This window comes from Nymphalis io, chromosome Z (assembly GCF_905147045.1).
Source record: "Nymphalis io chromosome Z, ilAglIoxx1.1, whole genome shotgun sequence".
In the NCBI taxonomy this organism is placed as follows: domain Eukaryota; kingdom Metazoa; phylum Arthropoda; class Insecta; order Lepidoptera; family Nymphalidae; genus Nymphalis; species Nymphalis io.
In genome coordinates, this window is record NC_065918.1 from 10,464,143 (window position 1) to 10,477,497 (window position 13,355).

The 13,355-nt window shown below is 35.4% G+C and overlaps 1 protein-coding gene and 1 long non-coding RNA gene across 2 annotated transcripts; both read left to right on the forward strand.

Annotated features, from left to right (window-relative positions):
- Window positions 1-30: 30 nt before the first annotated feature.
- Window positions 31-912, forward strand: LOC126780797 (peptidyl-prolyl cis-trans isomerase-like 1). The gene is made up of 2 exons (XM_050505510.1): window positions 31-333; window positions 450-912. The coding sequence occupies exons 1-2, from the start codon at window positions 263-265 to the stop codon at window positions 892-894; spliced, it is 516 nt and encodes a 171-aa protein (XP_050361467.1). The 5' UTR covers window positions 31-262; the 3' UTR covers window positions 895-912.
- A 3,378-nt stretch (window positions 913-4,290) lies between these two features.
- LOC126780801 (uncharacterized) lies at window positions 4,291-5,448 on the forward strand. Its single transcript, XR_007670538.1, has 4 exons — window positions 4,291-4,361; window positions 4,449-4,532; window positions 4,619-4,692; window positions 5,056-5,448. It is a non-coding gene; the product is annotated as an uncharacterized LOC126780801 (long non-coding RNA).
- The last annotated feature ends 7,907 nt before the right edge of the window (window positions 5,449-13,355 follow it).

The window sequence follows — 13,355 nt, forward strand, 5'->3', positions numbered from 1 at the left end:
CTATTTTATCCACAAGTGACAGACATAGAATACATACCTACATACCACTCCGTTTTATTATCTTGGGTCATCATTGACAAGCTCATCATATTTAATTACAATTTTATTAATAATCACTTTTTACATATCAACTAAAATAATATTAAATTTAAACTTTACTTATTGCACGACGTTTCGAATTAATGTAACAAGAGTTTTGTGATATTCTTATGTTGAATGATTTTTTGAATCATAACGCTTTCGTGTATTTACTTTACCAATCATGCTAGGCTATGCAAACGCTGGAATCCCAGATAAATCCTGGCAACCACCAGTTGCTGTACTGGAAACAACGTATGTTAAATTCAAATATTTAATAACGCCACATTCCTAAATATTTACTGAGTTAATATTGTGTTTGTTATTTTGTATACCTTCTTTATGTAATTTTATGCATAATATACTTTCAGAATGGGTACCATCACAGTAGAAATGTACTGGAAACATTCACCTCTCACATGCCGAAACTTTATGGAACTAGTAAGAAGAGGTTATTATAATAACACTAAATTTCACAGAGTCATAAGAGATTTTATGATTCAAGGTGGTGATCATACAGGAACTGGTAAAGGTGGTCAATCAATATATGGACCTCACTTTGATGATGAACTTAATTCTAATTTAAAGCATACAGGTGCCGGTATACTGTCTATGGCTAATTCTGGTCCAAATACAAATGGGTCTCAATTTTTTATAACTTTAGCACCAACACAGTGGCTTGATGGTAAACATACTATATTTGGAAGAGTTCAAAGTGGGATGGCAGTTGTGAAAAGAATAGGTTTAGTAGAGTGTGATAAAAATGATTGTCCTGTTGATGATATTAAAATTGAAAGATCTTATATTCCAAAATAAATACATAACTTGTTATAATGTTTTTTATTTTCATCATATTAATTTATATACATTATATTTATTAAATGCAACATGGTTTTAATAAAATAATATTGCTTATATCTTTAGTTTTTCATAATAAAATTATACTCTTAGTATATATGAGATAACTGAAATAAAACCAGTTTATCTTGTCAAATTAATATTATTATAGACCATTAATGATATAAACCACTTGGTACTTTATGATTGGATACTGAGTAAATATGTGCCTTCTATTCAGTCTTCAATTAGCTGAACTGTAAACTTGCAAGTAAATATATTATGTTAGCCTTATTTATAAACAATACTGTTTAGTTAAACATTGTATTTTCCCCTTTTGTCCTTATTAATTTTGCACTTAATAGAAGATGGTATTGTTTATCGAACCACAAAACTAACAGTTTATAAAATAAATATTTTTTTTATAGATAACCTTGCATATAACTTAAACTTTTATGACTGTTGGAGTCATGTTTTCAACTTTAAAGGGATATGCTTTCATTTTATTTCAAGCCATATTTAACAGATTTGTTGCTATGTAAAGGTTTTTTAGATTAAATTTTCTTTTCTGATTGGTATTATTATATTTTAAATCATACTATAATAATTTATTTGTTTACTAAGCTACCAGTTCAGTGTTTCGATTTTTGTGTTAAATATTATCTTAACTATTTTAATGTTTGAATTTAAATATTATTAACGAAACTTTTTGTATTAATTAAAGCCAAGATGTATATAGTTGTTAGAATGCGTAAATTTTAACCGATAATTGAGGGTTCAAACCTGGGCAAGAACCAATAAATTTTTCAAACCTTCTCCTCAAAAGGGAGAGGCGGCCCTAGTCCAGCAGTGAGACATTAACAGGCTATTACTGTACTGTTGTATTAATTATAGATATTGCATATACCTGCCAATCATACTGTACATAAAGATAAAATTATCTTACAATAAATGTTTTGTAATAGGTTGGTGTATCTGACCCAAATAAGTGATGAATTTACTTTTTTAAAATCAAGATTATAATTCATGAATACAATATTATTATTTAAATTATATAATGATCCTTATCTTCAACATTGAATTATTAATTTCATACACACTACTTTTTTATTTGTCCGAATAATTATTTATCAAAGCATATATATTTAACCCCTACATAATCCACTAGCGATAATGATGACAATATGACTTTTTAAATTTAATTCTATGATACATCAAAAACAAAATTCTAAGGATCCATGAAGTGATGATGAATATCCAAATAATTAACTAGTGCTTGATACATTTCTGAGTGCAATATTATTTTCCATGATAAAGTTAGTTCTCAACTACGGATTTTTTTGATTTCGTAAACATTAATACATTTATGACACCTACAAAAAAAATCAACTGCCATGGTGCAGCCAAATAAAATCCATTATTTGAAGTTGTGTAATACGTAAGATGTGCAGTGACAAGAAATTTATTTTCATTTTTGTGAGGTATTTGATATGTTGTAATATGAAATTGAAATAAAATTGTAAAAAAAAATATTCTTATGTTTCATATAGAAATTCTAGATTTGATTATAATATAAAACATATGCTATAACATCTTACTGACATAGAAAGTGACATTAACCCATTGTTGTAGAAATTTGGGACTTCTAACAATAAAACTGCGACAAGTAGTTTTGACAGTCCTCTCTTGATGTTAACCTACCACTACCTAAATAATAAAACAAAGAGAAAAACATCTGAAGATGCAGTCTTTAAAAAAAAGGGCTATATGGTGAATGTATTAACACTTCGAAAGCAAGCCCTCTAGTTTGCTGAGTGGCTAAAGATGTGTGTGGTACTGGCACTATCTACATGAATAACTAAGCCCTTTATGTTGATCATTTCGGCATTTTTTCTTTATTTGTTCCTTGAGTCTAATCAGCTGTGAGCAGTAGAGATTCAAATAGATAGTTTTTCCCGGCAGGAAAGGTTATAATAAAATACGCCGTTCCAATCCCACCCACCCATACACACATCATATGTTATTGCGAGTTAATTTTTCATCACCAGTGATCAATCTTTTTAAAAACAGTTCGGTTTCAATACATAAATGCAAATGAGTACACGATTCTTTAGGTTTCTTTCAGTGAGCTCGTGACACTTAAATATCGAGCTTTTTAGTATAGCCAGACTTTCCAAGTTGGTCAAAACTGTTTTGTGGTCAACCTAACCTCTTCATCTTTGTCCTAACTACTAATATACTTTATCAAAAATGGCATCAATATAATCCGTAATGAGTGACCAGAGCTTTAACTTCAAAATACCCGGACTGAAAACGCTTAAAGGGCTTAAACCAATTTTATGGTACTTTACTCTTTTTGACACAACCTTAAATATGGCCTAGTCTACAGATGTCACAAATTTATTTCGCGACTTGGGTCGCATTTTTCCCTTTTTTGTAATAAAACTTACAAATGTATTGAATTTCTTCGTTAATCTCTTTTTGACAGATAGTAAAACAATTGAAAAAAGGCGGCAAAACGTTTTTGCTTTTTTCTTTTTCCAATACTCTACTATCTATTTAAAGGTATCAAAGTGAGCTGGATACAAAAACCAAAGTAATTTTACTGTGGTGTGTTTGGAAATTATAACATGAACATGAGCAATAGGATAAACAGGAGTAAATTATTCCAATTTTATTTTTATATTCGCCGAGAGGGCAAATGACTCTACTCCACCTGATGGTAAGTGGTAGTAGAGTCCAAACGCGACGACGGCATTTATTATCTTTATTTTTAGCATTATCTTTTACTAAATATCATAATAATAAAAATAAATTAATAATATTAATAAAGTATTTTCAAAGTACGAAACCCACAGTCCACATTCCGCTGCCCTAAAAATAAAATATTAAAACTAACTTTTTAACGTTATTGTAGACAGAGAAACTAATAGACGCAATGACGATTTCCTTCTCACTTACACAAAAGAGAACGAAAATTACGTTACAAATAGTTTAGACAGAGATAGACTTACCAAATCTTCTGTCCCTTATCGCGTAACTAGTTTTGGTTGGTGCGTTCATTGTGTTTTTTGTTCAATTTTCGCTTACTTTTATGTAAGAAAACGATTCAAATCCAGTGAAAAGGCCGAGAAACAATCCTTATATCATATCGAAGGTTATACAATGGTGCATTGCGTATTATTTCATGTTAAAGTGTGTAACCCTAAAAATTTTAATTTTTCAATATTATAATTTTATTAAAATATTGTATTTATTTTACCTAATCTAACCGGTTTATAAAATAAATTACGGTTATCGAATCGGCATTCATTGTTTCGACATTTATTATCTGTGCGGCTTGAGAGATGGCAGCACTACGATGTTCGGGTCCTTTGGATCGTTGAGCAGGCGCCGGTCGCTTACCGACGCCTGTCAGTTTTAAACGATTAAACATATTCCTTTTTGTAAGTATATTCCTTGAATATAGTGGATTATTGGCATTGAGTATATTGTTTGTACATTTCGTATATTGGTTTTTAAATTCGTTTCAGATTATACACAAAATTATACTAACGGAGGGTTACCTACGTCATCTACTTTGTAAAACTTATTTGAGAGGTTCGGGTTACCAAATCGTAAGTAAAACACATTGTATTCGTTTAGTCGAGGCATATTATTTGTTATTTGAGTAGTATTTAATCGATTCTTCATTTAATTGCAGTCTGTAACAAAACCGTGCCGCGTGCAATACAAGTCATATATTGCCTTATTTCTACATATTTAAACACTCCTGAGGTGAGTTGATGCATAAATTACATTCAATAGTATATATCAATTTCTTAATATTTTGTTCAAAAACTGAACATAGGCTTTGTCAATGTACTAGGTGACCTGGGTCGAATCCTAATGTGATTCGAATTGCTTAAAAGCTTTGTTCCATTAATTTAAATGTAGTTCTTGCTTTCTAATATTATTTTATTGCTAAATAAGCAATAATTTGCCATATTCTGACACTTTAAAAGTTAACTTTAATAACCTCAATTGTCTAGGTTATTACTTGGTTTTATTAACTTATTTTTCTTTGTACCTGTTTCTAGGGCATTCTTAGGACCTTCTTAGTATTTATGCAAGATAGATAATAAGTTGTTTTGTTCACAGGGAGTGTTTATTTTTCTTTAATTTTATATGTATTTTGTATATTGCATTACAAAGCAGTATAATATTGTTCGCTTGACTCAACCGAGGAATCGTTGCTGATTTCGAGCTGTTGGAGGCTCTGCTGTTTTATGGAGGAGAAGGATGCTTGTCCGGTGGCCTGCTGTTGCTGCTGGTGCTATTTGCTGCTTCGCACTGTTTTTATTTGCTAGCTCACTCATTGTGACACTGCTTTCAGGGTTTGCACGATCCTGCTTACTTATTTATTTATATCTATCACTTAATTTTAACCGATGCCAACTCACTTATAATATTTTATTGTATTAATGTTAACTTAATTGACCAGATACTGTCAACGGCCCACCCCCTGATTTTTATGTTATAAATTTTATAATTAAAATTTTATAATCTTTATGATGAGTTTTATTAATGTAACGGTAACTTGGTGGAACGAACCCCGTGACAATTTTGGCGCCCAACGTTTGAGGCCTTTGACTATTTATTTTTGGCATTTTTGTAAACTTTCGCTCTCAAAAATTTTTGGTCATAAGTTAGTTTCTGTTTTTTTTTGAAAATTTTTAAACTATATTTTTCTTTGATGAGTGGTTGGCATCTTTAACTGCATTGCATTATGTACTCTATTTTTATACTTATTTTACAATATTGCTAATATTATGTATTTTTTGTGTCTAGCATCAGCTTAAGGTTAAGTTTATTTAATTGTTATATTATTGTTAAGCGTTGCGGCCTTCTGGTCATTTAAGTTTAATTTTGCTCTTTTGATTCTTGCATTTAGCTATAGCATCATACGCTTTAATACTTTTTGAAATGGAGGATCCTCCAATTAATTTTAATTTATTACGTAAGGTAGTAGGAGTTAGTTTATGAGGTACAAATACGTTGTGGTGTTCCAGCTGACACTAGATGAATTGCGTTTACAAATCTGTAAGCTTTCTAAAGAAGCACATACAGATGAAATTGTAGATTTTGATGGTGATATTTCATCTGAGTTGCAAATCATTTCTGTAAAATTAAAAGAATTATTCAATTTTACAAATTTAACACACCACAACTTAAGATGTTGAATAGAGATAACGCTTTGGGTAATCATATTTATCATCGTTTGGGTAGAATCAATCCAGTTAGTGAAAAAGATGAGTTGACAAAAAATGAATGTGATTCTATGCTAAAAAAATAACTATTAAATTTGAAAAATTATATAGTATTTTCAAAGGTAGTCAGGAGGTTGAAAATAAACAGTTCTCAATGGATGAGGCTACTACAGAACGTTGTAATTCTAAAAATGTTGGTATTCAAACTATAAATATGATTCCATCCCAATTTAACTGTTCTTGTAGTCGTTCTGTTAATTCACTCAATTTAAAATTTAATGGTAAAACATGTGTTATTGCTTTTGTTCAACGTGTAGAGGAATTATGTCAGGCTCGTGGTATACCATATCATATATATCTTTATATCTTTTGATCAACTTTTTAATTCAGCTATTGATTTGTTTATAAATAGTGGTTTGGCGTGGTATATAGGAATTCGTTCCAGTGTTACTTCGTGGTCAGAGTTGAAAGAAGCTCTACTTAAAGATTTTTTGTCGCCAGATTTTGAAAAGAAATTATTGGATGAGATTCGTGCTAGGTCTCAAGGAGTTGATGACGGGGTTTATCTGAGTATAATGCAAAATTATTTCTCGCGTCTGAGAAAGTCGCTCACCGATGTTGAAAAGCTCGATATAGTCAAGTATAATATAAGACCTTTTTATACCAGTCGATTACCGGAAATAAATACTTGGTCTGATCTGAAGGAGCATTGCCTTCAATTAGAAAATGCGAAAAAACGTGCAGATATGTTTGTTGAGCCGCCTCGTGTATCTGATAGGGTGTTTGGTGCTGGTTTAGCGTATAAAGGTTCGTGTGGAAGGGCATTCTTTATCTAATTGTAAATCTCGTTCTAAGTTTGTTTGTTTTCGATGCGGAGAGAAAGGGAAGACTATTAAGACCTGTCCTAAAAGTAATAGTAGTACTTCAAAAAACTTGTAAAGGGGGCTGTCATCTTAATTTCAATATAGATGATTGGAAAGAGTGGTGTAATACGGTAAAATTATTTTTTGATTCTTATCGAACTAAAGTTTCGACAGTCCTTAATTCTGTGGATTGTACTGGTTCCAGTGTAAGAACTTATTTAAAAGTAAAGATTTATAATTTATCTGTTACTGGCTTGTTAGATTCTGGTTCTGAAATTTCTAATGTAGGAGGTAGAGCAGTTAAGTATTTTTCTAGTTTAGCTACTATACATTCGTCGGATGATTTGCAGTGTATTGTTACAGCAAATGGTTCTAATTCTACTGTTATTGGTTATATGTTTTTGCCTATTACCGTTAACAATCGACACATATTGTTAAATTTTATGTGATACCGGAAGTATCATCTGATTTGGTTTTTGGTATAAATTTTTGGAAATTATTTAATATAACGCCGGATGTGTTAGCTTTGTTAAGGAAGGAGAGTTTAGTTTCTTTTGGTGCTGCACAAGATTTCGCTGTGTTAATTGCTTGCACCCATTTGAGTCTTTGTCTGAAGAGCAGAAGAATAAAGCTGATTTAGGGTCCGTTCACACAGACCGGCTCGGAGAGGAGAGCAGATTTTTATCACGTTGGAAACAGTGTTTTGAGTGATTGTAGTAAAGTTTATTTTTGCATTTGCACCTTTTTTGTCATTAAAAATGCCTGAACGCGCTTCGTGTGAAGTAATAAAAGGAGCCGACCGGCTCCGCTTGCGTGCTCTTTCTCGCTCGCGCAGCCGATCGGCTCTGATTGCGTGCTCTTTCAGATTCTTTTGCTTTCAGATCTCTTCCAGCCGGTCGATGTGAAATAGTTGGCGGCTCCGCTCCGGCCAATTCCAAGCGTATACGACCCGGTCTGTGTGAAAAGAAAAAAGCAGGCCGATGCTCTCCGAGCCGGTCTGTGTGAACGGACCCGTAGTTTATAAAATGTTTGAAGATATTTCATCGGAGAAAAAGGGTTTAGGTAGGACACATTTTAGTACTCATAAGATTGATACAGGAAACGCTGCGCTCATCAAGCAACGATATAATATAATGTTACCAGAGAATCTTGCAAAGTTAAATCGTCAATTAGATGAGATGTTAGCTATGGATGTTGTAGAAAGGAGTAACAGTCCGTGGAATAATCCTATCACCATGGCCCCTAAATCTGATGGTACCTTACGCTTTTGTTTAGATAGTAGAAAATTAAATGCAGTTTCTAAGCATGATGCTTACTCACTTTTTTTTTATATGCGCCGGGATGGCAAATGACTACTCTACCTGATGGTAAGTGGTAGTAGAGTCCAAACGCTTTATATAACTTATATTTTAGATAATTTGCGTGATTCTCGTTACCTTTCATCTATTAATTTAAAATCTAGTTTTTGGCAAATTCCTTTAGATTCTGAATCGAAAGAAAAACAGCTTTCACTGTACCGAATTGTGGATTGTTTTAATTTTAAGTTATGTGTTTTGGTTTAACTTCTGCTCCCGCTACTCAGCAAAGGTTAATGTATCGTTTATTTGGTCCAGAATTTCATGGTAAGCTATTCATTTATTTAGACGATAGTATTGTAATTAGTTGGACGTTTGAGGAACATATTTGTCTTTTAAAACAAGTTTTAAAAGACAAATATGATGATGATGAGATTTAACCATTAATTTTAAAAAGTGTTGTTTCTTTTGTAAACAATTAAAGTATTTAGGTTACATAGTTGATGAACAAGGCTTAAGGACTGATCCTGAAAAGATTAAGTCAATTATAGATTTCCCAACGCCTACTTGTCGTAAATATGAGAGATTTCTTGGAACAGCTTCATATTATAGACGGTTTATTAGAAATTTTAGTAATATTGCGGGTCCACTTAATGTTTTAACATCTACTCGTAAAGATGCATTACCATTTCATTGGTCACCTGGAATGCTTTCACAACTGCACCTGTCTTAGCTTGTCCTAATTTTTCCCAACCTTTTATTGTTCATACTGATGCTTCTGAGTTTGGTATAGGTGGTATGTTGACTCAAAACATTGATGGCAAAGAACATCCAATTGTATATTGTAGTAGATTGTGGCGAGTGCACAATGCGTCTAAACGCAGCACAAACATCACCTGATCAACTACGTCATTGATCAGGTGATGTTGCAGTGGTCTGATGTATGTCGTCACACGTATGGATACGCCCCTTCGGCAATATGGTCGCATGCGCATCTATTGTCCTCGCAGCGACGTCACACGCTTGACCACACCCCCAGCAAGATGGCCGCATGCATCGCTTTTGTTTTCGCCTAGGAGGAGGTCCCAAAAGTGGCAAGCACGCGTGGTGGTCATCGTGAGAGGGGAATGCCTATATAAGCGCTGTTGTTGTTGTTTATTTTTAATAAATTAATTATTTCAACTATTTTTACTGTACGCTCTAATGTAAACATTGTTGACTTGTCACAATAAATAACTCTTAAAGTCTGCCGGAGTTTTTAATTGGTGGTTAAGCTGCGATCCTCTTCAAGATCTTTAAGTAGTCCGGAACGAAATTATTTAGCTACTGAACGTGAAGCTTTGGCAGTCTTTCATGTTGTGGAACATTTAAGACCTTATTTGGAAGGCAGTAAACTTTTTAAAGTTATTACAGACCATGCTAGCCTTAAGTGGTTTTTAAATTTAAAGAACCCTACTGGTCCTTTAGAGCGTTGGGGTTGTCGTTTATCACCTTATAATTTCGTAATCGAGCACCGCGTGGTTCTGATAATGTTATCACGTTCTGTTCCCGTTTCTAGTGTTGTTTCTATTTCTACCAAAGATTCTTGGTATAGTAATATTTTTATTTGTTGTAAGGAGCGTCCTCAAACTTGTCCTAATTTTCAAATAAATAATAATAAACTTTATCGTTATATTAAAAGTAAAACTTCTCTTAGTAGTGGTGTGGATTTTGATTGGAAGGAGGTAGTGCCGAAAGAGTTTAGGGAAGATATTATTCGTTTCAATCATGATTCTTCCTTAGCTGCTCATCCTGGTATAAAAAAAACTTATAAGAAAGTTAAACTTCGGTTTTATTGGCCTGGCATGTATCAGGATGTATCTGATTATGTGTCACGTTGGGGAATTTGTAAAGCTTATAAATGTTCCAATCAAGCTACACCTGGTTTGCTTGGTAGTGCTATGGTTTGTCCTTTTCAGTGTATCAGCATGGATTTAGTTGGTCCACTGCCTATGTCTCGACAACAATATACTTATCTGTTTGTTGTAGTGTGCTGTTTTACTAAGTATTGTTTACTTTTTTCTTTGAGACGTGCTACTGACAAGGTTATAGCACAACGTCTTGAAGATCATGTTTTCTTAGTTCATGGTATTCCCCAAACCCCAATTGCTGATAACGGTTCGCAGTTTGTAGATAATGAATTACAATCGTTACTGTCTAAGTATAATATTCCTCACATTCATTTTGGCCCTGTGTATTGTCCGCAGTACAATACTGTTGAGCGTTATAACCGTACTGTTATGACTGCCGTTTCTTCTTTGGTCGGTACTGATCATCGCACGTGGGATGTTAATATACCGAAAATCCAATTTGCAATGAACACTTCGGTGAATGATGTCACTTCGTTTACTCCTTTTATGTTAGTTCACGGTCGTGATCTATACTATCTTTGATGGTCAGGCTTATGCAGATTTTTCTGAACTTGAGAGTTTGTCGTTTGATTTGCGTAGTGAGTATTTTGATAAGTTAAGTACTTTAAAAGATGTTTTTGTTAGTGTTAAGAATGAGTTGAAGAAATCCCTTGATAAAAATGTTAAGTATTATAATAAGCGTCGTAGGGATATTAGTTTTAAGGTTGGTGATTTTGATTGGAAGCGGATATACAAACAAAGTTCTGCTCCCAATTATTTTTCAGCTAAGTTAGCTCCTAAATATGAGCGTTGTAAAGTTATTCGTAAATTATCTCCTTTAGTTTTATGAACTAGAAGACGAAAAAGGTAAGTATTTGGAAAGTGGCATGTGAAAGATTTTAAATGTGCTGATCTCGTTGACTAGCTTCGTTTAGTTTTGTTTGAGTTGTTGGTATTTGTAAAGTCCGGGCTGCTGAGATTATTGTATCTTTGATTGGTTTTGTAATGTCTTTAGGTTCCGTAACATAAAAAACAAGGCCGGGCCGCTGAGATTATTGAGAGTGTAACATCTGCCCTGACGGTTGATAACTTTGATGGTTTAGTATTGTCTTTACTTTTGTAGAGACATCGAACCGAATATATCGGTGATCTGACAGTATCTCCACGCCAGTCTCGACCCTCCAATTTTGAGCACGGCGGGCCAGGGCGTTGGACGCGAACGTAACGTCCACGATCGATTTGCCCTGCTGCCGCACGCACGTGCTCTCCGACCCACTGTTGAGGACCGCCAGCCCCAACGAGACCGCCCACTCCTCCAGCACCTCGCCCCGGGCATTAGCCACAGGAGAACCCCAAGCCGTTGATTTGGCGTTGAAGTCCCCTGTGACCAACACCGGTGCGGGTGCTGCTTGCCCGATCAGAGTCCCGACCTCCACCAGCATCTGCTCAAATTCGGCGAGACTCCGACTGGGCGAGGCATTGACAGCGACGACCGTAACACCGCCGACGACGGCCAGCACGCACCCCCTGTCCCTGGCCACACCCTCGATGGCTAGAGCGCCAGCGACCGCAGGGGCGACGATGGCCACGACCTATTCGTGGTCGGAGACCCAGTCGTCCCGCGAGGGAACGAAGTAGGGCTCCGATACCACCGCTACGTTGATCTGCCACTCTGCCATGCTTTGGACTAGGAGGTCCTGAGCCCTGGCAGAGTGGTTGATATTGGCCTGGAGACAGCGCAGGCCCATCACTGCGCGGTCTCCATCGACTCCGCCTCTGTGCGTGGATACGCGGCTACCGGGCTTTTCGCCACCTTCCCTTTCTTCTTCGGTGCGGCGCCCTTCCCGCCCTGGCACGACTTGCTGCAGGCGGCATGGGCAGCTGGCTTGCTGGCCGCAGTGCAGACCACACAGCTGGCTACGGCGGTTGAGCACTACCGAGCCTTGTGACCGGGCTGACCGCAGCGGAAACATAGACGGCTTCGTTCGACATCCCGGTCACACTTTGCCTCCATGTGCCCCCGCTCGAGGCACTTAAAGCAGTGCAGTGGTCTGGGGTCGAGTAGCATGACTCGCGCCGACACCCACCCGACCCTTATGCGGCCTGCCTCCACGACCTTCTTCGCGGCCCAATGGTAACTTGGTGGAACGAACCCCGTACACACGAGAACCCCAAGAGAGTGACAAGTGATAGCAAGAAGAAAATTGCCGGCGTGTGTTTTTACTAATACGTAATCACGACGATTTTGTCCCTAAATATAGTTTCTCAGTGATGTTTATTTATGCCATAGCATGACGGAACCTTATATTGCATTAAAACCCTGAAGATAATAGGATTTTCCAGTTTTTGATCATTCATAGCCTAAAATTATTTATCATGCAAGGGCTGCCAGCGTCAGCTAAAAAAAAAAGTCCCGATTTTCGATAAAAAATATCGGTTCGTAGACAATGCAAACAAATAAATATGTAGTCCAATATATATAAAGTGCTTCGTTATATGTACATATGTTATTTTTATTTATTCGTTCTCCTTTGTATAATTTCCTAACGACAATATTATTAAACATTCTTCATGAATTTATAATATTATTACATTCCGAGTCAAGAGGTTAACACAGAAATCTATGTGGCAACCATTCTGTAGTAATAATTTAATTGAGTATTTTAGATTTCAACTTCTGAGGAGGATGCTAATCCAGTACCATATTACATTTACTGGTGGTAAAGCTTTGTGCAAGCTCGTCTGGGTAGGTACCACCCACTCATCAGATATTCTACCGCAAAACAGCAGTACTTGGTATTGTTGTGTTCCGGTTTGAAGGGTGAGTGAGCCAGTGTAATTACAGGCACAAGGGACATAACATCTTAGTTCCCAAGGTTGGTGGTGCATTGGTGATGTAAGCGATGGTTAACATTTCTTACAATGCCAATGTCTAAAGGCGTTTGGTGACCACTTACCATCAGGTGACCCACATGCTCGTCCGCCTTCCTATTCTATAAAAATATATATATATATAAAGATGCTGACGTACTATTGATAACGGAAACAAAAACAAACAATGCAACAGTTTTTGGATGTAGTTGGAAAACAAAAAATATTTTAATTAAAAAAAAGTGTAATAAATTTAAAAAAGTAAAATTTAAT

What these genes read in the sequence shown, in the direction of transcription:
- LOC126780797 (XM_050505510.1), top strand. Translation starts at nt 263, where the DNA reads ATGCTAGGCTATGCAAACGCTGGAATCCCAGATAAATCCTGGCAACCA. An exon ending in GTTGCTGTACTGGAAACAAC is followed by an intron (nt 334 to 449) that starts GTATGTTAAATT and finishes ATATACTTTCAG; the next exon opens with AATGGGTACCATCACAGTAG.